Source organism: Peromyscus leucopus, chromosome 14, assembly GCF_004664715.2.
Source record: "Peromyscus leucopus breed LL Stock chromosome 14, UCI_PerLeu_2.1, whole genome shotgun sequence".
Lineage (NCBI taxonomy): Eukaryota > Metazoa > Chordata > Mammalia > Rodentia > Cricetidae > Peromyscus > Peromyscus leucopus.
The window spans coordinates 84,314,765-84,338,900 of record NC_051075.1 but is presented as its reverse complement, the minus strand read 5'-3'; the positions used below and the strand labels follow the sequence as shown (position 1 = coordinate 84,338,900).

The 24,136-nt window shown below is 43.7% G+C and overlaps 1 protein-coding gene across 2 annotated transcripts in view; it reads right to left on the bottom strand.

The window, feature by feature from the left end:
- The window catches only part of Rapgef5 (Rap guanine nucleotide exchange factor 5), a 235,315-nt gene that overhangs the window by 193,054 nt on the left and 18,125 nt on the right, over positions 1–24,136 (bottom strand). For both annotated transcript variants that reach the window (XM_028880927.2, XM_037210915.1), the window contains exons 2-3: positions 2,519–2,569; positions 404–510 (exon numbers count right to left, since the gene is read on the bottom strand). In XM_028880927.2, the coding sequence (XP_028736760.1) occupies positions 404–510; positions 2,519–2,569 (158 nt within the window). The remainder of the gene's footprint in view (positions 1–403; positions 511–2,518; positions 2,570–24,136) is intronic.

Genomic DNA, 24,136 nt, shown 5'->3' with positions numbered 1-24,136 from the left:
CCTGGAGGATTTGAACAGCTCGCTTTCTCTCTCTCTCTCTCTCTCTCTCTTTCTCTCTCTCTCTCTCTCTCTCTGCCTATGAGCCTTTCCAGAGACTTGACAATGTCTCCAGTGTGGAGTGGTCTATGTTTCTTGAAGTACCCAATGTAGCATGAACCCACATCTCAGGAGAATGAAAAAAGAGGCAACTCTTATAATTAGAATTTTACATCCTTTCAGACCCAGAAACCTAAACATGACCATAAGTAAACACCCTTAGGATCCGCAGCAGACAGAACACATCTGTCCCTCAACTGCTAATACTGAGACAGCCTAACACTCTACGCTCAAGGTTACAATTAGGCTGGCTGGATTTTCTTCCCTCAAGGAGAACTTTTGACAAGGTGTTAAGAAATTGTGTTACCTGTAAAACCCCTTGAGGTTCACTCTGTCCTTTACCAGGTCAGCTGCTTGAACGATGATAATGTTCCTCAATGCTCTGCCTGCACACGAAGAATTCTCTCCATAAATCTAAGCAGAAAAGACAAACAATCATTGTAAATGTGGAACAATAATGTGACATTCCGTGAGCTCCCAATAGCATGCTATATATATAAAGAATCATGACTAATTCCCTAAGCTTCAGACACATTTTAGCCTATGAAACTACAGGCCTATAATTACCTTATTTTATTTTAGCTGCTGGTCCACTTACGCTATTAAACTATAATAACTATTTTCCAAATGTAAAGGACTTTTCTTAACTATAATCATAAGCAATGTTGTCTTAAAACACGAAGTTTTCGGTGTAAGATATCCACATTTTGAAAATAATGTTCCAGTCACTGCAACAAACTGGAGTCATTTGATCTGTGTAGATTAATCACAAGCAAATCGTTTAATCTACTGACTTGGCCATATTGATGAGCCACGCACATAAAAGCCCTCGGAAGGTATGTCCCCACTTAGTGCATAACTTAAAGCAGCATGCAATGCCCCAGCAGGCTGCTTTCCCCAAAGCGTCACTCAACTCCAGAGTTCAACAGCTAATTCCAAATGTTCTGATTTCATCTGCAGTACTTCACAATTCTATCTTTCAGAAAGAGATTTCATTTAACTTCTTTCCTTAATCTTCTCATTCCTCCATCCGAGTCTCTGGTCCCTGGAGAGAAGGGAAGGAGCCTCTTGGAGGGCTCTGGGCCCTATTTTTAAAACTACCTCCTTTTCTCCAACTGCACTTTCTTCTATACAAGGCTGTTTCACAAGCCAAGGAGGCAAAATGCAATTAGCTAACTTCACAAGGTTAATGATCATGAAAATCATTGAACACTGCTTTATGCTTACAGCTTTCCATTTGTTTCCCCTTTTCATATTGTGAAATTTATTGACCTACAGATTCCTTTTTATGTGTATGAGCATTTTCCCCTGCATACATTTATGTTTGTATGTGTGCTGTACATGTGTGGGCCGGATGCTTCTGAAAGTCAGAAGAACTGGAGTTACAGACGGTTGTGAGCCACCGTGTGGATGCCGGGACTCGAACCTGGGTTTTTTGGAAGGACGGTCAGTGACTTGCTGAGCCATCTCTCCAGCCCTATTTGCTTTTTGGCGAACTCCTTTTTCTGGCTGTGCTGGGTTTGAACTCATGGCCTTGTGAAGCAAGGCAAGTGTGCTATAAGTGCGCTATACCTCAGGCCCTCTTAGTAACTATTTCTTTACCTACAAATATTTTATATTATCTCTTTTTAAAGCAAACAAACGGATAATATATTGGTTATGATGTGCTAGAAAGTAAGTGTTCACACTTAATTCTCCCAATATCATCACTTGAATGCAATCTGATGAGAAAAGAAGAGGGCCAGAAATCATTCCCCATTGGCATGTTTTTAAAAGTCAAATCTTGAACAAGCTACATGACAGAAAGTTACTGAGGCAGAGGCATGAGTCAGCTGATGCTTAACTAGTCCTGACATCTACAAGGTTCACTCAATAAGTCATTCGTGAAGCATTTAATGAGTAGCTGACAAGCACATGTTCTGTTCCAGGTACACAACACAGTGAAGAGCAAGGCAGGAAAGGTCCTTGCCTTCGGTCTCCTGTTCTGAAGAATGGGGAAGTGCAACACAATAAACACGCCCCATCTTGTCATCAGTGAGCACACAGGGGACAATGCCCTTAGAGGTAACTACACAGACATCTCCTCTTACTGAAGTTCTGTGTTCAGTGTATACTGTTTGTAAACTCTGGTGTTCCCATCAATACAAAAACTGAAGGATGCATATTTACTCCATCACATTGATAGCTTATTGCAAAGCATGTGGAAAACAGTTATTTCTCATGTCACGAGTATCATGAGTCACGGCAATGATCATGGAATCTCAACTTCCTCACAGGTCTTCCCTGGTGGGGAAGATGGTGTGATGAGTGCATAATCCCTGCAAAACTCCGGGAGGCCAGACAGCTATAACACAAAGTTCTCCACTTTGGAGCGTCTGCGAACCATCACAAAAATACAGAGAAAGGAGTCACAGCTTCATACCTGGGAAGGAGTGTGTTCAAGGTACGGATTGGAGATTCTTCTTGAGAGAGTCTATTTTAAAAGAAAAAAAAAAAGGAGGGAAATTAGACTCAAACATACTCTAAACTAAAAAAAAGCAAAGCACATGCAAATGTCAGGTCTAGGAAGTGTCCGCACTAAAAGATTAATTTAATAAACCTCACATCACAGGTCACACAGGATTAGACTCCGCATGCTCTCCTCAGAGCACCTGGTCACTGTCACACCAATCAGGCTCCTGCCTCAGAGTACAAGCCGCAGCAGTAAGGCAGAAAGCGGTGTCTTCAGCCCCCTCAATTCACTCCGGATGAGACTGGGATTCCATTTCTCCTGAACCACTCCCATTCAGCCCTCTCACTTCCACCTCAAGGGCTGCTTCCCCTCTCAGGTGACCTTCCTGCCCTTCAGTTCCACCCTCTCCCCCAAAACTGTCCTTCAAACTTCAGCAGACAAATCTCCCCAAATCATGTCCTCCCTCTGAAAGTGAGTCACTGGGGTCAACTCAACCCTCACCCCCGGTCTGCCTCTTCACACTTCGTTTGTTATCTCTCTTCAGCCCCACAAGGATTTTCTCACTAAGATATTATGTTCATAACATGATGTATACATACATGAAACTGACAAAAATAAAGAAAAGAATTTGGAGGATCTAAGCGTCGGGGCACTAGAGAGACAGATCACTCCATAAAGTCCTTGTCTTGCAAGCATGTGGCCTGCATTTGATTCCCATAACCCATGTTTAAAGAGGAAAAATGGGTACGGTGGCATATGCTTGTAATCCCAGAACCAGGAAGGTGAAAACAGGTGGATCCTTGAGACTCACTGGCCAGCTGACTTAGTCTACTTGGCAAGCTACAGGCCGGTGAGAGACCATGTCTCAAAAATCAAAGTGGTTAACACCTGAGAATGACGCCAAACGCTGTCTTCTAACCTCCACATACATGCATACGTGTTTGCACACAGGCACACAAAAGTACACCCACCCACAAAGATATATACACATATATATCAGAGCAACTGCCACTCACATCCCTACCTACTCATACTATTTTCTGTTCAAATCCATTGTCTTTCATGATGGACCCACGGGACCTCGGAGTCCAAGTCTGCACTCTTCCCACACAGCTGCTAACCAAGCCTGACTCTGCTTAGCTTCTAAGACCAGATGAGATCCTGTGTGTTCGGAGTGATATGGTCATTGACTGGATAGTTATCTCCTGTGTGAAGCTCCACCTGGGAATGGGGGTTGATACTCTTTGGAGATCTTTGTTCTGGTGCCATTCATACTGCAGAACTTGGGTGCCTTGCATCGTGGGTACATAAGGCATTCCTTATGGTGCTTTGATTTCATGGCACCTAGCATACAACGTTACATAAAGATGTTTGTTTTCCATTCATTTATTTAGCTCTTTATATATCACATAGCCACTAAGTATTTGCTGAATGGTTTGAACAGTAGGAACTAATTTTCTCCCACCTAACAATCTAGCAAACAGCACCATCACCCACACATGCTTCAGCACAATGGAGAATGATTATCATGTCCCACTGCGGTTCAGGAAGAACAGAGAAACTAACATTTACTGAGCTCCCAACCCGTGTTTAAAAGCTCTTTACACCTGGGCTCTGAGATTTGACGCTTTAGAAAGCCCAGTTTTCAGCCCACCACCTCCATGTCTTAGAATAACGTACTGTATTTACCCAATACTCCCTTCTAGTCATCACTTTGTGGATGTGAACCTTCTACCAAATTTTGACCTAAAAAGAAAATGCCTGTTCTCACTCTTTCCTACGGTAGAGTAGGAAAGCTCCCACACAAATTATCCTTGGATTAAACATATAAAAGTATTGACTCTTTATCCAGAAATGCTAATAAATACTCTGCTAAAGATTTGCAACTTGCTAAGAAAAAGGAAGTTTTGATGCCTGCCATGCTGGCCTTGTCTATGCACACTCTCATTGGACCCTCCCCAGACATTCTCTCATCTGAGTCTACATAGTATCTTCAATTATTGAAATATTGAATAATTTAAAACTTACATACACACCAGATTTTTTCCTAGGATGATGAGTTGTCATGAGAAGTTATTTTTTTTATCCTGAACAAGGAGAATTTTTAAAAAAAATCATTGTGGCAGACCAAAGCTGACAATCTTCATGCAGTCACTGAATTGTTTCAATCAGTTCAAAAAACAAATCCTTCACATGAGCTAATACAAGAAAAAAGCCTTCCTTAAGTAAAAAAACAATTTCTGAAAAACCGGGCAGGAATATTTTCACAAAGGAAACAAATCACTTGCCTTTCTCTCGTCTGCCACCCTACACCAGGCAGCCTTCAGGGTTACAGCCACACAATCCAGCTAAACAGAACCACCCTCCCCCACGGCCCCTTTCTAAAGACAGGTAAGGGGAGTAGGTAACATGATGGGACTCTTCAATGCTGAAAAGATAAGGGTGTTGGATAAGCTGCTAGTCTCTGGGGAATGGCAAGCGACATAATAAGACTTGTCTTTCACAGAACACAATCCTCCTGTCAGAACCTCCTGTGATGCTGTCTCTTAGCTAGGCCCAGGGGAACTATGTTTCATTAACACCTGGGAGAGCAGTGCACGGAGCTCTTTGTGGATCTCGGTGAAGTACTGACCTGTTAAGCTTAAAATAACTTTCCTAACTGCTCTTGTAGAGACTACTTCCTGTTGGGGTTCAGTGCTGACCAGAAGTAACAAGTTACAAAGACAAGGTAAAAAGAACATGAGGATTATTCCCTCACCACCTCATGTTTAAGGGATCCAGGAGAGACCTGCTTCTTCATTGTATGTGAGGACCACCATACAGTTAAGTCCTTGAGGACTGCCCTCCATCATCTACAAAAATACTCTTGAAAACGATGCCCTCCATTTTACCATTGTGTCCCTAAACTATGACTTAGCTCTTATTATCCCAACTTTTAGTGCCCTGGTATCACTTCTTCACTGGGCATCCACACTTCATCTCTTGACGTGTATGGCAGCTTCCTTCTATTCAATTCACATTAATGAAGGACTTACTATGTTCCTTGTGAGACACTGTGAAAACTTCCAGAAACAAACCCAAGAACAAGAAACCTTCCTGACTTATACAACTTCTTTACCAGAAGACACTGTCCGTCCTGAAATTTGCCAGAAAAACCAGTTCCACCATTTTAGATGAATTTAAGCAAGCTTTTAATAAAAATTTTAAATACTGACCAAAATGGAATTTGGTCAGGACCATCACCTGGAAACTTTCCAGGTAAGTGGCCTGGAAACAAGTGTTGGTGGGACTTATATGGACAAAACCCATAAGCCAGCATACTTTTCCAAGAGGCTTTGTTGTTAGTTTCTAAGAACTCCAACTCCCAGAATCCCAGGGAGTTGCCTGGTCTTTGGGCAGGTGGGGCTTACAGGTTAACTTTGGGTCTAACAACATAAGCTATAAACTTTAAACCCTTGAATTCTCTTCCTTGGTCCTGGTTTTCCCTTCAGTTTGTTCTATAATTTCGGGTGGCTACTCTATCTTTCCGTGGTTGGTTTGGATGTGGGCTGTTGACAGATCAACCTCAAACTCATGATTCTTCAGTTGTGGCCTCCCAAGTGCTGGGATTACAGGAGTGTACCACCCAGTGTCCTCTTTTTAAAAGGCTTTTAACCACTGTTATCTCATGAATACAATGAACAGAAAAGATTCCTTTTCCTGCTTATTCCTAACTGCCAGGAATTACTTAGTATAGATGCACTGATGCATCTCAGACAGGCTAACAACATGAATGAAAATGGACTTTAATTAAAACTTTTTCTTCCTTTTATTTATTTATTTTATGTATATGAGCTTTCTGTCCGCATGTAATGCCAGAAGAAGGCATCAGATCCCACAATAGATGGTTGTGAGCCACCATGTGGTTGCTGGGAATTGAACTCAGAACCTCTGGAAGGGCAACCAGTGCTCTTAACCTCTGATTGGTCTCTCTAGCCCCCTCCTTTTTATTTTAATTAATCATAGAAAATAGTTCTTTAAATGAACCCAGAGAAATTAAATATTTTAAACACTGCTTATACCTCCTCAGCGAATGCAGCAAGAAGTCAACTAAGGAGCAGGGAGATGTCGCTGAGAGGTAGAGGATTTGCCTAGCATGCAGGTCCTGGGTTCACTCTCCAGTGCTGAGGAAGGGGGCTTGCAAGTAATACCTGCTATATGCAGCGGGTCCCAAGCCAGGATGGCACAGAAGTCCTTGGGGAAATACCATGGTTCCATGCCGAACATACTGAATTAGAATCTCAAGGAGTGAGGTCTATCCCCCCCACCCCAGTTAGTTCTAATGTGTGGCCAGGTTTGAATAAAACTGTAAGAAATAAATGACTTGGTGCTAAGAAGACAGCTCAATGATTCAGAGCATTTGCTGCTCTTCCAGAGAATCCTGGCTCAGTTCCCAGCATTAGAGGTTCACAAACACCTGCAACTCCAGTTCCAGGGTCTCTGGTGCCTTCCTGGGGACTCCAGAAACATCTGCAATCACATGTATGCATTTCCACACACATAATTTAAAATAAAGAAATAAAAATAAATAAGTGACTTCATGACTATCTGAAACTTTTCCTCAAACATCACCTTGTCACACACCCCAAGGAAGGCAGGGGGCAAGCCACTTGCCAATAGCACTGAGATCCGAACATGACTTCACAATAGCGAGTTAATGGAAGCATCTGCTCGCAGAGTATGTGCTTTCTGTAAACCCCACACTAGACATAGCCCAAGGCAGTCTCCCCATGTCTGCAGAGAGCACAGAGCCTGCATACCTTCGGGCAGCTATACCCTCTTAATGGCATAAACACCGTTTTGACCTCCCATTACCAAAGGACTCCATTCGAGTACAAACATGTTTCCCTACTTACATGCTAAAGCTGAAAAGTGAAGTGGGTTCTGGTAAGAATCACAAGCCGTTCATAATCTTGCCTACTTGAGACGATCAGGGAAAACTACAGTAGATGCAGCAGAAACAAAATCCAAAGCTTCAGCAACCTGAATTTATTCGGGCTTTGAGAAAATGTCTTTATTTTTGGCTGTGTTCACAAACAACAGAACAGCTTTTCCCACCAGAGTGTGCATCCCTAGTTAATGTGATCACAGAAAACCAAAATTTAGAGATCAAGTAACAAGTTACGGGGAAATGGTTAAATTAGCAAGCTTACCCCACTCCTCTCTGAATTACCCACTTTTACTATCATAAGCCCACTAGTCATACCTAGGCAGAACAGACCCTTCCTATAGCAGCCAGAATGAAACAGCTCACTGAACAGCTCAGATGCAGAACATTTGGAACAGCCAAATAAATCATGGAAGTGCTGAATTATAACACATCCAGGAGTCCAATAAATAATTCAATAAGCAAGTGGGTGTGGGTAGAAAGAACACACCTTCCTCACAGAACAATTCCAATTACTAAATGTAATCAAAAGAAGAAAACAGAAACTAACACTGAGACAAACACCTCAGTGACAGAGGTTGCTGACAATACCTATGAGTAGATGCTAAAATGCGTGGACACAGTGAAATAAGACACACGGTCCTTGCCATTGTGTCCACGTACTCCACTCAAGACAATAAGCTCACAGGAAAACAGTGAAAAAAATCACAAGTCACGTGTTTAAAATAATCACCTATCACTATCAGGTGACAAGATGACATCATCTCTCCCCTAATGCATGGACCGAGAAAATCATGTTTTGCGGTATTTCTACCAAAATGCATATCTGAATTTCATGAGAGGATACCAGATAACTTCAAATGGAAGTTTGTTCTTTAAAATATCTGGTCTATATTCTGCTAAAATTAAAGTTTGTGAAAAGTCAAAAGAAATTAATGAACATTGGAGAAGATTAAACGAAACTGCCCAAGCTGGCCTTCAAGTCCCCTTCCTTCTCAGCCTTCTGAGTGCTGGGATGACAGCTGTGCAAGCCCATACCAACAAGACCTAGATTACTTCAAAATGAAAGTTAACAGTCTCCTTCTTCCCCACAAGCACAGACTCAAGAAAACATTCAAATGTTTCCAAATACATCATTTATTAAGTTGCACTTCCTTGAACATGACCTGCCTAGTCCTCACACCCGAGAAGACCCACTGCCCGGTCCTCACACCCGAGCAGACCCACTGCCCGGTCCTCACACCCGAGCAGACCCACTGCCCGGTCCTCACACCCGAGCAGATCCACTGCCCGGTCCTCACACCCGAGCAGACCCACTGCCCGGTCCTCACACCCGAGCAGATCCACTGCCCGGTCCTCACACCCGAATAGACCCACTGCCCGGTCCTCACACCCGAGCAGATCCACTGCCCCCTGTCAATTTCACACATACTACATTAACCCCCTGAACATCTTCCTACACATTATCTTTAACAAAGAATAAAACAAATGTGTTTTTCAGCCTACCCTACCCCGTCTGTGTGCTCCTGAACAATGCTCCCTGTGACCCAGTCAGTACACTCCTTCCCTGACCACACCAGGCCTTCTTACATTGTTCCATTCATTACCCCTTTTGATCAAAGAAATTTTAATGTAACCACATTTATTGATAATAAATAAGAAATTTATTTTATAAAAAGTTCTTTGGTATCCATATAATTGTGTCATTTATTAAAAATGAAAGCCAATTTCCATACTAATGAGATGGCTGTAGCAGCTGTTTATTTTTATGCAAAGAATTAAGAGCTGAAGAGATGGCTCAGTGGTTAAGAGTACTTCCTGCTCTTCCAGAGGACCTGGTTAGGTTCCTACCACCTACACTGGGCAGCTCACAACTCTCAGTATGTCTAGCTCCAGGAGATTTGATGCCCTCTTCTGGCCTCCATGGACACTCATCACATATGGCACACACACACAATGTTTTTTTTAAGTTTGAAATATTGGCTAGATATTTGATGTTGCAGGATGTAGTACATCTTCAATGTTTTTTAGAATTGACTGATATTTTGATTTTATTTTTGCCAATGCCGAGAACACTGCTTTGCATATGTATATCGTATAAAATGGTGGTACTATGTTTAGGGCTACTTCAGAAATTGTTGGAAATTCCATCCAAACCCCAAGGCAAAACTCGCAGAACAATTTTTTATGAAACTCAAGTCAGCAACCCAGATAGTCATTTTTAAAAAAACAAACATCCTCACACATCACAGTCCATAGATCTACTAATTAGCTATGTGCTGGAGGATGGCAGTCGGAAAACATTGTCTTTGTTTGCCATAAGTAAACTATTGTGTTTCTGTAAGAGCAGCAAATTTTGTAAGAACACTTTCATCAAGGCATCCAACAGCCTTGAATCTGAACCCACGTCATTTCAGGCGGTGTTTGTTGGTGTGCATGGTGAGATGGCATGTGCGGTGCAAAGTGCACATTCTGTATGTTCAAAACCGATGTGCACAGACAAGCACCACAAACTCTTCGGATTCATTACACGCTTGCTACGTGTATGTGTGTATACTGAGTGTGGGAGGGTGATGCCCTGGGGACATGTATGCACATGAGTATGAAGGCCAGGGATCAGCCTCTGGTGCTGTTCCTCGATGCCATCCACTTGGTGTTTTAAACCGCGGTCTCTCAATGAGCTAGGACTCGTTGATCAGGCTAGACTGGCAGGCCAGGGGGTCCCAGGCCTCCAACCGTCTTCACTTCGCCAGTGTGAGGAGGGCTAGTGCAAGCAAGCTACCTACCGTGCCTGGCTTTGTGTGTGGGTGCCGGGGATCCAAACCATGTTCTGCCGCTCGCACGGCAAGTGGCGCTGGCACGGCAAGCACTTTACCGAGAGCGCCTTGCCTCGGTATACATTTCATTTCATTTTTATTTGTTTGTTTGTTTGTTTATTGGTTTTTCCGAGACAGGGTTTCTCTGTGTAGTTTTCATGCCTGTCTTGGATCTCACTCTGTAGCCCAGGCTGGCCTTGAACTCACAGAGATCCACCTGGCTCTGCCTCCGAGTGCTGGGATTAAAGATGTGCGCCACCACCACCCGGCATACATTTTATTTTGAACTGATTTTTGGTTTCTGCATATTCAGAGACCTATTAGAGATGCCTAAATTTTTCTCATCCTTTTGCATGTAGTTACATGTCCCCACAGGCTGTGACAGCCACAGATGAAGAAACCTGAGAGGTGGTGCAGGTTTGTAAGGCCAGCACTTGGGAAGTAGAGGCAGGAGGATGGGGAATTCAAGACCAAGTGCAGCCACACAGTGAATTCAAGACCAGCTCGAGATACACGAGAACCTCTCTCAAAAAGCAAAACAAAGAGGAAGCTGTGGGACAGTGGGGTATCGGCTCCAGAAAACTGACGAAAAGAACTATATAAAAATACTAGTAGATGGATGAGAACAAAACGGTGTTTCAAAGCTATGCCCAGAACGACTCACACAGTTCATGTTACAAGACATTCCTGTATGCTGACATCTTTTAGTGCTTCCAAAGCTCTTTGGACTTCAGACACTCAGCTACGTTTTGGCTTCCTCTTACTATGCAAATCAGAAAGACGTGGTCTACCATGTGCTATACTTCCAGATGCTCCCAGTGCCCGAAGATGCATCGCCAACGTTTAACTCTTACTACATATTTGTAAAGGGGAAACCCCAACTTTTCTAATGCCTCCCTGAGCGCTGTCGATTTCAACCCCTTCCTCTGCCACGCACTTTCTCTTGAGAGGCGGCCATGCACAGTGCTCAGGAACAAGAACAGAGCCCTGCATTCACAATGCTTACATTTAAAGCACAGCCCACCCCTAAAAAGTTGTATTCTAGACAAGTTACCTTCTTTACGTCACTGGGTCTACTCCTTTAAGTAAGTAATATACAGTCTACTTATAAGGTTGTTATACAGAATAAATTATTTAAAATAGTGATTTTCAAATTTCATTATGTCCTTGGGAGTGTCATGAAATATCCCTGGGCCCCTACACAGTTTTGTGTTTGGTGGGTTTAGGGCAGAACCTGAGAACCTGAATGAGTTTTCAGAGGGGCTGATGCTGTGAGACTACACTGTGGGGGCCACAGACTTTAAATCACACCAACAGCGTAGAACAGTGCCTGACTGATGACTCTGCTCTACGCACCATTACTGCACAGCCCTCAGCAAGCTTTCCCTCAGGCATGTGGACCACACACTCACTCGCTTATGAACGTCTCAAGGGACACCTCATCTTTTTCATTCACATCCCTAGGACACAGCAGAATACCCCACATGTCAAGGTAGAATCATAAGACCCTCCCTGGTCAGAAGGAAAATAAGAGGAGGAAAGCAGCCTCCTCATACCATCCTCAAAATGTAAACATCAAGCATCATTCAGACATGGTGATTTTGTTCACCCATTTGGCCCATGAGTCAGTCTAGTTCTCATGCTCGGGGTCTAGAGGAATTACCCAGACTCATCTCGCTGCTGCTGTGTGGTTGGAATCAAGGCCTTCTCCCAAATGGGCAGGAACTTCTATGAGCTTTTGTCACCACACCAACACTGTTTGAACTCTAAGTACAGCAGATTTTTATATAAACAAAAGTTGTAGCTGGATGTTGACATGAAAAAATCCTGCCATGTAGTCCAAATCTATCTCCTACTTATGACTAGGTCTCTTCCTTGGTGCTCACCAAGTCTTTTTAATTACTATTTTATTTCAGAATTCAAGAGGACCAGAGCCAGGTATGGTGGTAATACATCTGTAATCCCAGCATGCAGGAGGCTGAGGCAGGAGAAATCTAACAAGCCTGGGCAATACAGAGAGGTTCTGTCTCAAATATTATACACACAAACACATATGTCAGAAAGATCAACTATAAAGTTAGAAGTTTTCAATGTACACTCTTGGGTTCTATTGTGACTCCATGTGTAGACTGTGAGTACACACAACACAACATATTCTGGCTCCCCAAAGTCATTAAGGAACCCTATTTCTACTAACTTGGGACAATTCTAGTTTAAAACAAAATATTGTTCGCAGAGACAGTAATAGTAACCCTCACCGTCAGCTTTGACATGGGCTATGGGGAGCAAGAGTTCCTTCTCTTTTGCCCTGGCCACTGGCAAAGCTGGGAGCTGGCTTGCCCTTCACTTACTTTGCAGCCCTTGATTAGCAAGCACTTGAGTCCTGCAGACATGTGAAACTTTCTTCTGGGTCACATGATACCCATTCTCCTTGCACATGTCTTTCCTTCAAACGCTCACTCGACAGCCACATCCGCCTCTTTCACTTCCTTCTACTTTTCCAAGTATGAATCAGAACACTACGCACATCGTCTGCTGTATTTCCTTTTCACGGTTCCAGGTATGGCACCTGTTGTTTCCCTTCATCTATTAAGATCAGATTCCACAGTCAGTATCCATGATGAGTCCCTCTTTACACTGAGGTGCCAAATCTGCATTGTACTGCTTTGACGCTAATGGCTTTCTTGCCCTGAGTAGAGATGCTTCTCAGCTTACAATGGAGCTATGTCCAGATAACCATTTTAAGACAGAAATGCATTCAACTGACTGACCACGGGCCTCCTACACTGTAGTGCTGGTGTCCTACCATGGTTGTACAGGTGACTGGGAGTTGCCACTGACCAAAGTCTTAAGTACTATACCCCACATAAAGCTAACCTGGGAAATGATCCAAACTCCATTTTCAAAGTATGATATCTGCTCAGTAAGTAGTGACTCTGTGCCAAATACAAGTGGGTCTGTAGCAGGTAAGGGTCCGTCTACATATCCTTTCCCTTCCCAACTCTTTGATACTAGTTTATATCTTCTATTTCCACCACAGCATGCCCTCTAATTAGGTCCACTTCCTATATTACATCTTCTGCCTAGACATTTATTATGTTCTCTAGTAAATCACTCTCTTTGTTTTTTCTCAGACAGGGGTTCACTATCTATCCATGGCTGGCTAGCTCTGAACTCACCATATAGTCCAGGCTAATCTTCAACTTAAGATTCTGTCTCAGTGCTGTGACTAGAGGCATGAGCCACTGTACCAGGCTTATCACAGTCTTTGGTCAATTTGTCTCTCCTCCCTGAGACTTTCTACTGCAGCACAAGCAAATATAACCAGGATCTCTCCATCCAGAAACAGATTGTGTAACCTCCAGGCCACCGCAGTATACTCAGACATTTTTGGAATTCGAGGGGATCTCTAGTGCTCTGGATTCCCCTAGAAATTCCCCTTCTGGAGAAATGTGGCAAGCATCGGCAACTGCCACTCTGTTCTTCCTTCATTAGGAACCTCCCAATGGACTCCTGGAATGCTACAGAGCCCATCTGGAAAATGCCTTCTTCCCCGAGGCCATCTCTACCCATCTCAAATGACAGTCATCAGCACTCACCATCATACTGATGGTCCATCTCCACTGGGCCAGACACACTCTTCCCAAGGATAAAGGAAACCAGAGCTCAGGTGATTCACATCACAGTGAAGTTTGGGAAGGCTGCTCCATACAACCAAGATACTAACCTCACTGACTGCAACAAGTGTTTCTAATGCAACCCCCTCCCAACACCAAAGGTTCTCCAGCAAGGATTACACGGGCAAAATTACAAGTGGAAGATGTTGCCTACTAGAGTCTCCTTAAAAATAAAACTACAGGCCAGGCATGGTGGCTCACAGTTTTAATCCCATAACTCGGGAGGCAGAGGCAGGTGGATCTCTGTGAGTTTGAGGCCAGCCTGGTCTACAGAGTGATTCCAGGGCCAGGGCAGCCAGGGTTGTTACACAGAGAAACCCGGTCTCAGAAAACAAACAAGTTTAAAAAGAAAAAAAAAAAAAACTGCACATAAGCTTATTGAAGGTGTTAGAGAATCCCTGCAGTAAATAAACCTGTTTAATCCAACATTTCCAAACACACCTATTCATTATTTACCATCTCAAGACGCGTGTGCTAATGGGAGGCAGCGAATTTAAAAGCTGTCTAGCTGTTGAATCACCTCCATTAGACAACTGTGAAATTCTCTCCCCCTCCAAGCCTCCCCTCTAACCCGCTTACCCAGTGACTTGTCAGCAGCACACAAATCAGGTTCAGATGTGAGCTTGCCTCCTACGTCCCGGTTGGGGAGCTAAGCTAAACAGATGCCCAAAACAGAGCACCCGACGTACAGTCAAAAGGAGCAACAAGGGAACCCCAAGACCAACTCAGCTCCTCAGGCCAAAACAAACGCAGGGGCCTTCGAGTTCTGCACACCCTTCACCTCCTCTCCTCCTTCCCCCACTGTTTAACGGGAAAGCCACTTTCTTATTCCAATTTATCTATCTATCTATCTACACACACACACACACACACACACACACACACACACACACACCCTGGCATGTGATCCAAAGCAACTGCCTTTGTGTTTACCCTTCTCTGAAAGCAGGATTGCAGTAAGAGACACTTCATAAAGGGCTGTTTTTAGAGCTCTAAATTTTCACTTGCAACTAAACCACACGTGGGGCATCTGCAGCTGTACTCCTTTGTGTTGGATTAAATTAGGAAGCAGGCTTCATTTCTTCTCTAACTCTATTCAGGTCAGCTAGAGACATGACAATCCTCGCTGTTCAAAGGAGGCCTCCCTCACACCAGCTAACAATAACAGAAGTTCTAAAGCTAACAAAGTGTTCTACAGCCCAAAAGCAGAGGACAGGGACTCTGCCACTGCAACGTGTGCCAGCCACGTGGGCAGAGTCCTCTGCTAAGTGAAATTGACTCCTGGTGATTCCAAAGCATTCGCTCTGTTCCACTCCCCTCTCTTCCTGCCTGATCTAGGTGCATGAGAAAACACCATGCAGTCCTTACAAGTGCTTTAAAGACCTTGTAATACATGGGAGCATTTGGTGAAACTGAAAAGGTCTGTGATGTATGTCCCTGGAGTGGTGGGATCACCTGAGCTCAGGCGTCCTGGCTTCCGCAACAATGACCCTGGCAGAGAATAAAAATAGAAAGGAATATAAAAAAACGCTAATGGAATTTTTGTGAGACACTACTTGGTAGATTTTTGTTTCTTTCCAACTTTCAAATTTCTTTTATTAAAGAAATTATTCAAGAATAAAAATCTACAAAATAAGACAAACTCTCCAGGGGCCAGAGAGATGGTTCAGCAATTAAGAGCACTTATTGCTCTTGCAGAAGACCTGAGTTCATTCCCAGCACCGACATCATGTAGCTCATAGCATGGCACGTAACTCCAGTCCCAGGGCATCCAGTGCCCTCTGCCCTCCACTGGCATCTACACACACACAGTGCACACAAACTCATGCAGGCACATACACATAAAAAATGATAATTTTCAAAAAGATAAAGTCTCCATTTCCACCATTCTCCCACCTCCAACCCTATGAAGGAAAGTTCATAAATTCAGACAGTAATTGTTATATATAAGGGATTATAGAGAAAGAACACGTCTCCAGTTAGAAGGAATCCAAAAGTAAGATCCATGGACGGGAGAAGACGACTAGATAAACTAGAAACTAGACTCTCACTGGGTGAGAGCTAGGAAGGCAAGACAAGGTTGAAGACACTTCCAGGAAGTTTGTGTTTATTCATGTCCTTTCTGCTCTGTGGTGTCCGCCCAGTGACCCTGACTGCCCTAAGCAGACATGAGCATGGCTGAGACCATGAAACAATGGAAGAAGCCAGCCAGGAGAGGAAAGAGACAAGAGGAACCTGGTAGAGACATTCAAACCACAGCTCAGGAAGACACGAGGCAACCTTCCCCTTTCCAAGTGGCCAGTCATGAGTAAAGGACCCAAACTGGGTTCTGCCGAAGTTCCTGTTCTAATAACCTCAATGCCCAGAATGTCTGCTCTGTGGCCAATTTGCTGAAGCACTCAGTTACTCTCTCCTGTCACTGCTCTATAACAGTCAAACAATTCAGGAAGCAAATATTGCAAAGCTAAATACCAATGATTGGCGTTTTAGGTTCGTAATGTGTGGACGTGATTTCATTTGTACACAATCAAGCTCTGCCTCAGCTTCTAAGTGAAGAGTGTAAGAGGCATGATAAAGCCACTGCTCCACACACATGATATGATGGCACAAATCAGGGTCATTCCCAGTGGAATCTAACCTTCCAACTCCATGCGTGCTACATTCACTACTCACTCTTGGATATGCAAAACACTTTTTTAAATTAATCACGAGCACTGTGTATAGAGCACTGGATTCTTTTTAATTTTTTTCAGTTTTTGAGATTCTATTTTATGTGTGTGAGTGTTTTGCTCACATGTATATCTATGTACCACATGTGTTCCTAGCGCCCACGGAAGTCAAAGAGGATGTCAGATTCCCTGGAGCGTGAATTACAGATGAGTGTGAGGCACCATGTAGTTGCTAGGAATCAAACTCTGGTCTACTGTAAGAACAAGTGCTTTTAACCACTGAGCCATCTCTCCAGCCCATTAAAAAATGTTTATAGAATATATTTTGATCATATTCTTTCCCTTCCCCCAGATCCTTTCTACCTTCCTATCCATACAACTTAATGTTCTCCCTAGTCCCTCTCTTTTTCAAAAAACAAAAACAAAACTCAAAACAAACATCTGGCCAAAAAAAAAAAATACTGTAAGATTAAAAAAATAGCAAAGCAGTAAAGAAGTCATGGAGCCTGTTTTGTGTTGACCAGCTACTCCTGGGCCTGGGGCCTGCCCTGGAGTGTGACTGATAATGTCCAGTGTCACTTCACCACAGAAAACTCATTTCCCTTTCTCAGTAGGTATCAAACGCAAGCAGTTTCTTGGTAAGGAGTGAGACTCTGTGTCCTCCCCCTCTTCTCAGTGCTGGGACTTTGATGTAAACTTGGGTGGGTCTTGGCCTGCTGTCATGATCTCTGTATGTTCGTATGGAAGACTGGGTTTCTTTGGTGTTATCCACCACCTCTAGCTCTTACAGTCTCTCTGCCTGAGCCTCGAGAGGAAGGATTTGATAAAATATCCCATATAGGGTTCAGTGCCTCCAAGTCTCTCACTCTCTGCACATTGTTACATTCTGGGTCTCCGTGTTAATTATCACCTACTGCAAGAAGTTTCTCTGATGAATGCTGGACAATGTGCTGACCTCTTTTTCATCCTTTTACCCTGTCCTTGATGGTGAGTTGTATTTCTTAAGTCGCAGAAAGAAGGATCCTGTTTTCTCATATTTTGGGTTGTGAGCCTAGCCTTTAATGGCTGAGCCATCTCTCCAGCCCTGAGTTCTGCTTTCTAATACAATCTTTTTACTAAGGAATTAAGACCATTAATATTGAGAGTTATTATAGAGCAGTGTTTATTAATTCCTGTCATTTTGCTGTGGTGGTGTATTCCCACCCTTCTTATCATTAAATGTTATTCACTGTGTCCTCTTGGGTATAGTTAATCTTCTCATTAGACTGAAATTTTCTTCTAAAGGTACCTTCTGTAGAGCTGGACTAGTGAACAGAAATTGCTTAAACTTGGTTCTTTCGAACCACCAGCAAGAACTTAAACTTCTTCCCTGCCTCATGGCCCTGTGTATTCATCACACCCCTTTCTCCATCCTTAGTGCCGACTCTCCATTTGATACAAGAGATTACAGTGTCCTGGTCTGTGTACAGACAGGGGCACAGTTAGTGAGGGACCCCTGGCTGGGAAAGCAGCTATAAAGAGCTTTGAAATATGTGTACAACTGACAACTTCTCCATACAAATATGTCATGGTTCTTAAAAAATATATATTTATTTATTATTTTTTATTTAATGTGTGGGTGCTTTGCCTGCATCTTGGCGCACCACTTATGTGGCTGGTGCCAAATGAGGCACTGGATTCTCTGGGACTGAAGTCACAGACAGTTATAAGCCACCTCCTGGGTGCTGGGTCTTCTGTAAGAGAGAAAGTGCACTTGACCTCTGAACCATCCCTCTCGCTTCTAAAGCAGTTTTTAAGTTGGACTGGAAATTGATTCAAAACTCATGGGTGGAATGTAAAGCCGAACAGCTTAAGTTTTTTCCTTTTGCTAAGAGATGTACAGCTCACCAGCATTTGTGGCATGTGGCGGCTTATGTTTCTACACCCTCTTCAGCTTGGTATTATGTGAGTTCCTTAAATAAAAATAGTTACAGGAAGTACTGAGTTGATCAAGAACTTTCAAGAAGGAAGAAAGTATATTTGGAAAGGGGACAGAAGTGAGCAGGTGACCAAGGATTTCCTTCTATGTCAATTACATATTGCAAAAGTCGTGAGTTAGAAGACACTTGTTGAAAGTAGGGGAAATCTTAGACAGTAAGGTATTGTTAAAACTCTAGGCACATGTGCAATGAGGCTTTATTCCCAGCCAGCTTTAAAGCCATGAATGATGTTAGAGATCGTTGTGCAACAGAGTCAATGTGCTTCAAAGCCATGGAACCATATACAGAAAATGGTATTTCTGGAGACAAACACTAAATGCATTTCACCATAATTAAAAACAAAATCACTGAAGAACTACACCTGATGGATCCTGAAATTCGTAACTTACTTGAAAATGATAATCTCCAAAGCTACCCATGGCTAAGTCATGGCTTATATCCCAGCTGATGGCCATCTTCTAAGGTGCTACCTTGTTGCCTGTGGGCTACTATGCCTCGTACCATGACAGCCAAAACCTCCCCTTCATTTCAGGCAGATTTTGCTGGCAATTGTAGAAATGGGTTCATGAGCCAATGAAGGTTGGGGAGTTAGCTGGGCTATGTGAACATCAACATCCCTCTTATGTGTACCAAAACCAACAAAAAGTCCTCAGCATAAACAAAGCCATACAGATAAAGGTGGAAAAAAAGACCATTCCAAGTTCAGAGAATAGACCTTGCCTCTCCCCTCCCTCACCCAAATTTCTGAAATAAAGATTCAATAGTAGTCCACTTTTGAACTGCCATCCCCCCTTAGTACTGACAAGATTTCCCTTGGGGAAACTTGATTTTGAAAGTGTTGCAGTGGTAAATTAATCCCATGACTCACGGCAGGTCATGCCTCTCACACAGCCCTCACTTGAGTCCTGCTGGATGACAAGTGCTTCTGCACAATCATAGTCCTATTAGCCGGCAGGCCATACCTGAGACCTTTAGTCACCCTTGCAGTGGTTTTCTCACGCTCTCCTGTGCCTGCGCAGAGGTACATTGCAAGGTGCTGTGGCTGTCGGTAAGGAGTATATTTTATATGTTACCAAAGCCACACAGTCATCCATTTACAGGTATATACATGAGTGGCTGAAACAAATGATGCCCATCTTCCTGTCACGTGTGCCAGGTAACAAAATCTACTACATCCTCAATGTAAATAAATACTCATGTCAAATGTTAACATTTCATTAGAATAATTCTACGGTTCTTGTGTTAAACTGCCAGTGAAAAAAAGCTTCCACTTTTTAAAGCTACTCTGAATATCTAAGACATTCAACAGAAATATATTTAAGTAACTTGGAGCTAAAACTAGACTGCTCATCATTGCCTAGATACATGTCACTATGTCTGGAAAGAAGAGATAGAGGGAGGGGACAAGGGAGAGAAGAAAGAGGGAGGGGGAGGGAGACAAGGGGGAAGAGGTGAGAAAGAGATCGAATGACCAGTCAACCTGAGGACCCAAGACAGCATAGTCAGTGTAGACTCACTGCTGGTGTCTGGGTAAAGTGTCTCCATAAATAGACGGTGCTCTGGGATTTCCTAACAGCCTTACCTGCAAGTAAAGACTGTCTCATCAAAAGAACAGAGAGGGCTGAGATGAAGCTCAGTGGTAGAGCACTTGACCAGCATGTGCAAAACCAAGAGTCCAATCCCCAGCACTGCCCAGACAACAAAAGGATGAGCTGATGTCAATTTCTTTGAACCAAAAGGATATGTGATGGAAAGTCTGCCTGTTCTTTTTCAATTCTAAATATTAATGCTTCAATTTTTTCAACAAAAGTTTCTAAACACCTTAGAGGTGGGATGATTGACTTATAAGAGTTTCCATTACGGCTGTTTCTCGTTTCACAAACTGGCAGGATAAAAGAAAAAAAGAGGAGATTTCATTAATGATCATAAAAATATAACATAAAAATGGCAGATGGTGTTAACTACACTATCCATAAGGTAGATTTACTGTCTACTTTCTGTCGACTTGACAGGAACTAAAGTCACTTAGAAAAGGAAGGAACTGTCAGGGCATGAGGAACTCTCTCCATCAGTCTGTGAGCAAGTCTGTGGGGCATTTTCTTGGTGGTTGACTGATGTGGAAGGGCCCAGCCCACTGTTGGCAATGCTCTCCCTGGGCAGGTAGTCCTGAGCTGGACAAGACGAGTAGCTGAGAAAGCCAAGAAAAGCAAGCCAGTAAGCAGCACTCTTCCATGGCCTCTGCTTCTGTTTCTGCCTCCAGGTTCCCGCCTTGAGCACCTGCCCTGGCTTCCTCAATAATATATCATAAACTATAAGCAAAATAAAATATTTCCTCCCCAAACTGCTTTTGGTCATGGTATTATCACAGCAATAGAAAGCTCACTAATACAGCAGTAGATGAAAACAAGAGCCTAACTCTGGAGACTATGAAGGACTGAACCAAAGTCCTTGGACAAAGATCCAACGAGACATTAGGAAAAAGGCAGACGAGGGCTGGAGAGATGGCTCAGCCGTTAAAGGCTAGGCTCACCACCAAAAATATAGGAAAAAGGCAGACGGGCAGAGCAGGAGTGGTAGCAAGGAGGGCGTGTCTGCAGCTGGGGGTGTGTGGCCTGGATTCTGCAGCATCGGCAATATTCACACATACAGGGGCTTCTCCCCAGGCCATGGGGCTCCATCCCCAGAGAAAACATCCTAAGTCTAAGCTGCATTCAGTGTACCTAACCTTCTGGTCACCCCAGCGCACCCACATGGCGCACTGAGAAGTATGGGCAGGGTCCCCTCCTGATCGCATAGACAAATTGCGTGCTGAGGCACCAGTACCCAGCAGTAAGAGAATTTCAACGAGTGCTGCATTGCTGGCCCAGGAAGAGCTCCACGTTCAGAATGTGAACTTTGCATTCCTGCTGAATATGGTTTTACTTTCACATGATCCTATAAGGTGAACCATGCCAAACCAGGGCCAACTGTACATACACAAGCTCACTGATCAACGTTACCTGATAGACCACTTGTTCTTTACTGACCACTCGTCTAGCACTTTCTACAAACACTAAAACTCATTTGTTACTCACAGCTGTCTTTGGAAGCACAGAGCAGTCGAACAACTCGCTCACAGTCATTCAGCTGGTGAATGCCAGAGAAGCCCTGGCCGGCTGGCCCCACGGCTTGTGCTGAGTTGCTGAGTGCCGACCTGTCCCTAGAACATGACTTGGTTCCTGGCCCCTTTGAAGTCTGGTGCCAGCCTTCCAATCACTCTGCAAGCTGACCTGCAGCCCAGCATTCTTCCAGGATTTTCAGTTTGTGTCTCTGATTTGAAATCAAGGCTTCCCCTAACTGCCTCATCCCAGATACAATCCTAAAGAAGACCGTGTACACACAAAAGAGCCTCCGCTATACCAGGCCCGGGAGCAGACTAGTCACCTGAGAAACAGCAGGAGAGGAAGGATTGGTCGGGACACGTGTTGGTATTGAAATAGTGAGTCAATTGTTCTTGTCAATTCAAGAAGATCGGGGAGCAGAGTCTGCCTCCAAGCCCACAGTGTTCCATCAGACGTACTAGTGAAAAGCAGGTACAAAGATCTGCACACCGCAATTTCCTGTGCTCAACACACAGAAATCTAAGAAGTAGAAAGTCAGGGTGGATGAAGTTCCCTTCCGGAATAGCACCTCCCTCTCTGCAGCTGGCTGCCTCTCTTCCCAAGCCCTGCCCTCTGTCTTATCTCTTCCACTTAGCACAAGGCTGGCTTGGGAAGCTGCTGGCACTGGACAGGTGTGGTGTGAGGACAAGGTTGGGGAGCTCCATTTGCCTGGAGTCACAACGCAGACAAGTGAATAGCTACACGTTGATGTCTGCTTAATCATTTGAGTCAAAAAACCTGAAACTTAGCAACTGTCATTTAAAAGTCATCCTAAAAAAATTGTTTGTCTTTCTATTACAGAAGAAGCTTCAACAACCAAGGCAATTTCTCACACAGACAATCTTCCATAACCTCCTGGAGTCTTTGGAATATTTCTGAGTTATATTCCTTTCAAGAGGAATTCACAGGAGCTGACAGAAACAGAGAGTCGGTTGCTGTGTCCTAGCATCATGTTCCTAGTAAACTTTAAGCTCTCACTCCCCTTAGAACAGGCCCATCCCTACGACCAGGACCGAGCCCAAGTGACCATCCATCCTTAACCTCTCGGCTCTCCACTGTGTGCAGCAGTCAGTCAGACTGGGCTCTCTAGACAAGTGCTCGTGTTAACGGGCAGTGACAGCAAGGTTGCGTGTGCTGGGCTATGCGGACATCCAGTGATGAAGTGGTCCCCAAGCACTCATGTGAGACACAATAAGGAGCGTGCTGCAAGCCTTCTGTAAAACTAAATTTACTCGACTACAGAAGCTACTGCATTGTGAAGAGCAACTTTATTCTGGTGGTGGGAAATAAGTTATACTAACTGGAGGAGGAGGAGGCTTGAGGCAAAACCTCAAAAAAGAAGTAAGCTAAGTCCCCACTACTCACACTTGAAGGTACTGTAGGCATCAGATACGGCGGGAGATAGAAGACAATCTTAAACAGGATGGCCAAGAAGCCCCCTGGAAGAATGGCTTTGGGGCAACTCAGAGCTAGTGAAGAAAGAGAGTTTGAGACTAAAAGTCACAGAGCAAAAGTCCCTAGGGTGGGGGCATGCTGACCATGTTGGGCAAGAAGGCCAGCAGGACTACCACAGTGCAAGAGGACAAGAATATGGCTGTGTTGGACCCAAGGAAGACACAGTCTCCTCTGCTTATAAAGTACGTTCTCCAAAAAGTTAACACGCACTCACCTCCATCCACAACGTAAAGTCAGTCAGACCCTGGGCAAGCCAGAGAGCTGTCTCCAACCTGTGTTGCCTAATAACTAACTTTGCTATTTCACAAGTGGCTTTGTTCTTTTCACACTGTAACAGCAAGTCTAATTTTTGAGATCAAAGAACTGTCAGTAGCATAATTGCTCAGTAAAGTATTTTTAGCAAGGCTTCATCAAAACAATAGTGTGCTACATTTCACGTACCAGCAGATCGGTTCTATGGCTGACAGGCTGCTTCTATTTCTTAAGGTCTCAAAAAACAAGCAAGCCTGTTTCTTAGAGTTGATCACAAGTCATTATTTCAGGTGTTACGCCGCATCTTCACCGAAGTGACACAGACCTAGACCCTCCAACAGACCAAGCCCTCCTCTCACTTCTCCTCCACACTATAATTTTACTGCAGTCACTGAATACAGAGAGGTGGGTTCCGAGCCGTCAAGGCACTCTCTGTCTTCTTGTTGGAATTATTACAATCTAATTGTGTAATGTGCACCAATTTTCAAAACTGACTTACAACTGTCAACATTTCTCTCCCTCACTGGGCTGTGAGCCCCTGAAGACTGGATCCATGCCTTACTCATTTCTATATTCTCAGCTTCAAATGTTGTAGGCAGTACTAACGTTTTTGCTTTTCTTCTGTTTCATACTCCCCGAGATGATGACACTCTCTCTCAGTGTCCTAAATGAG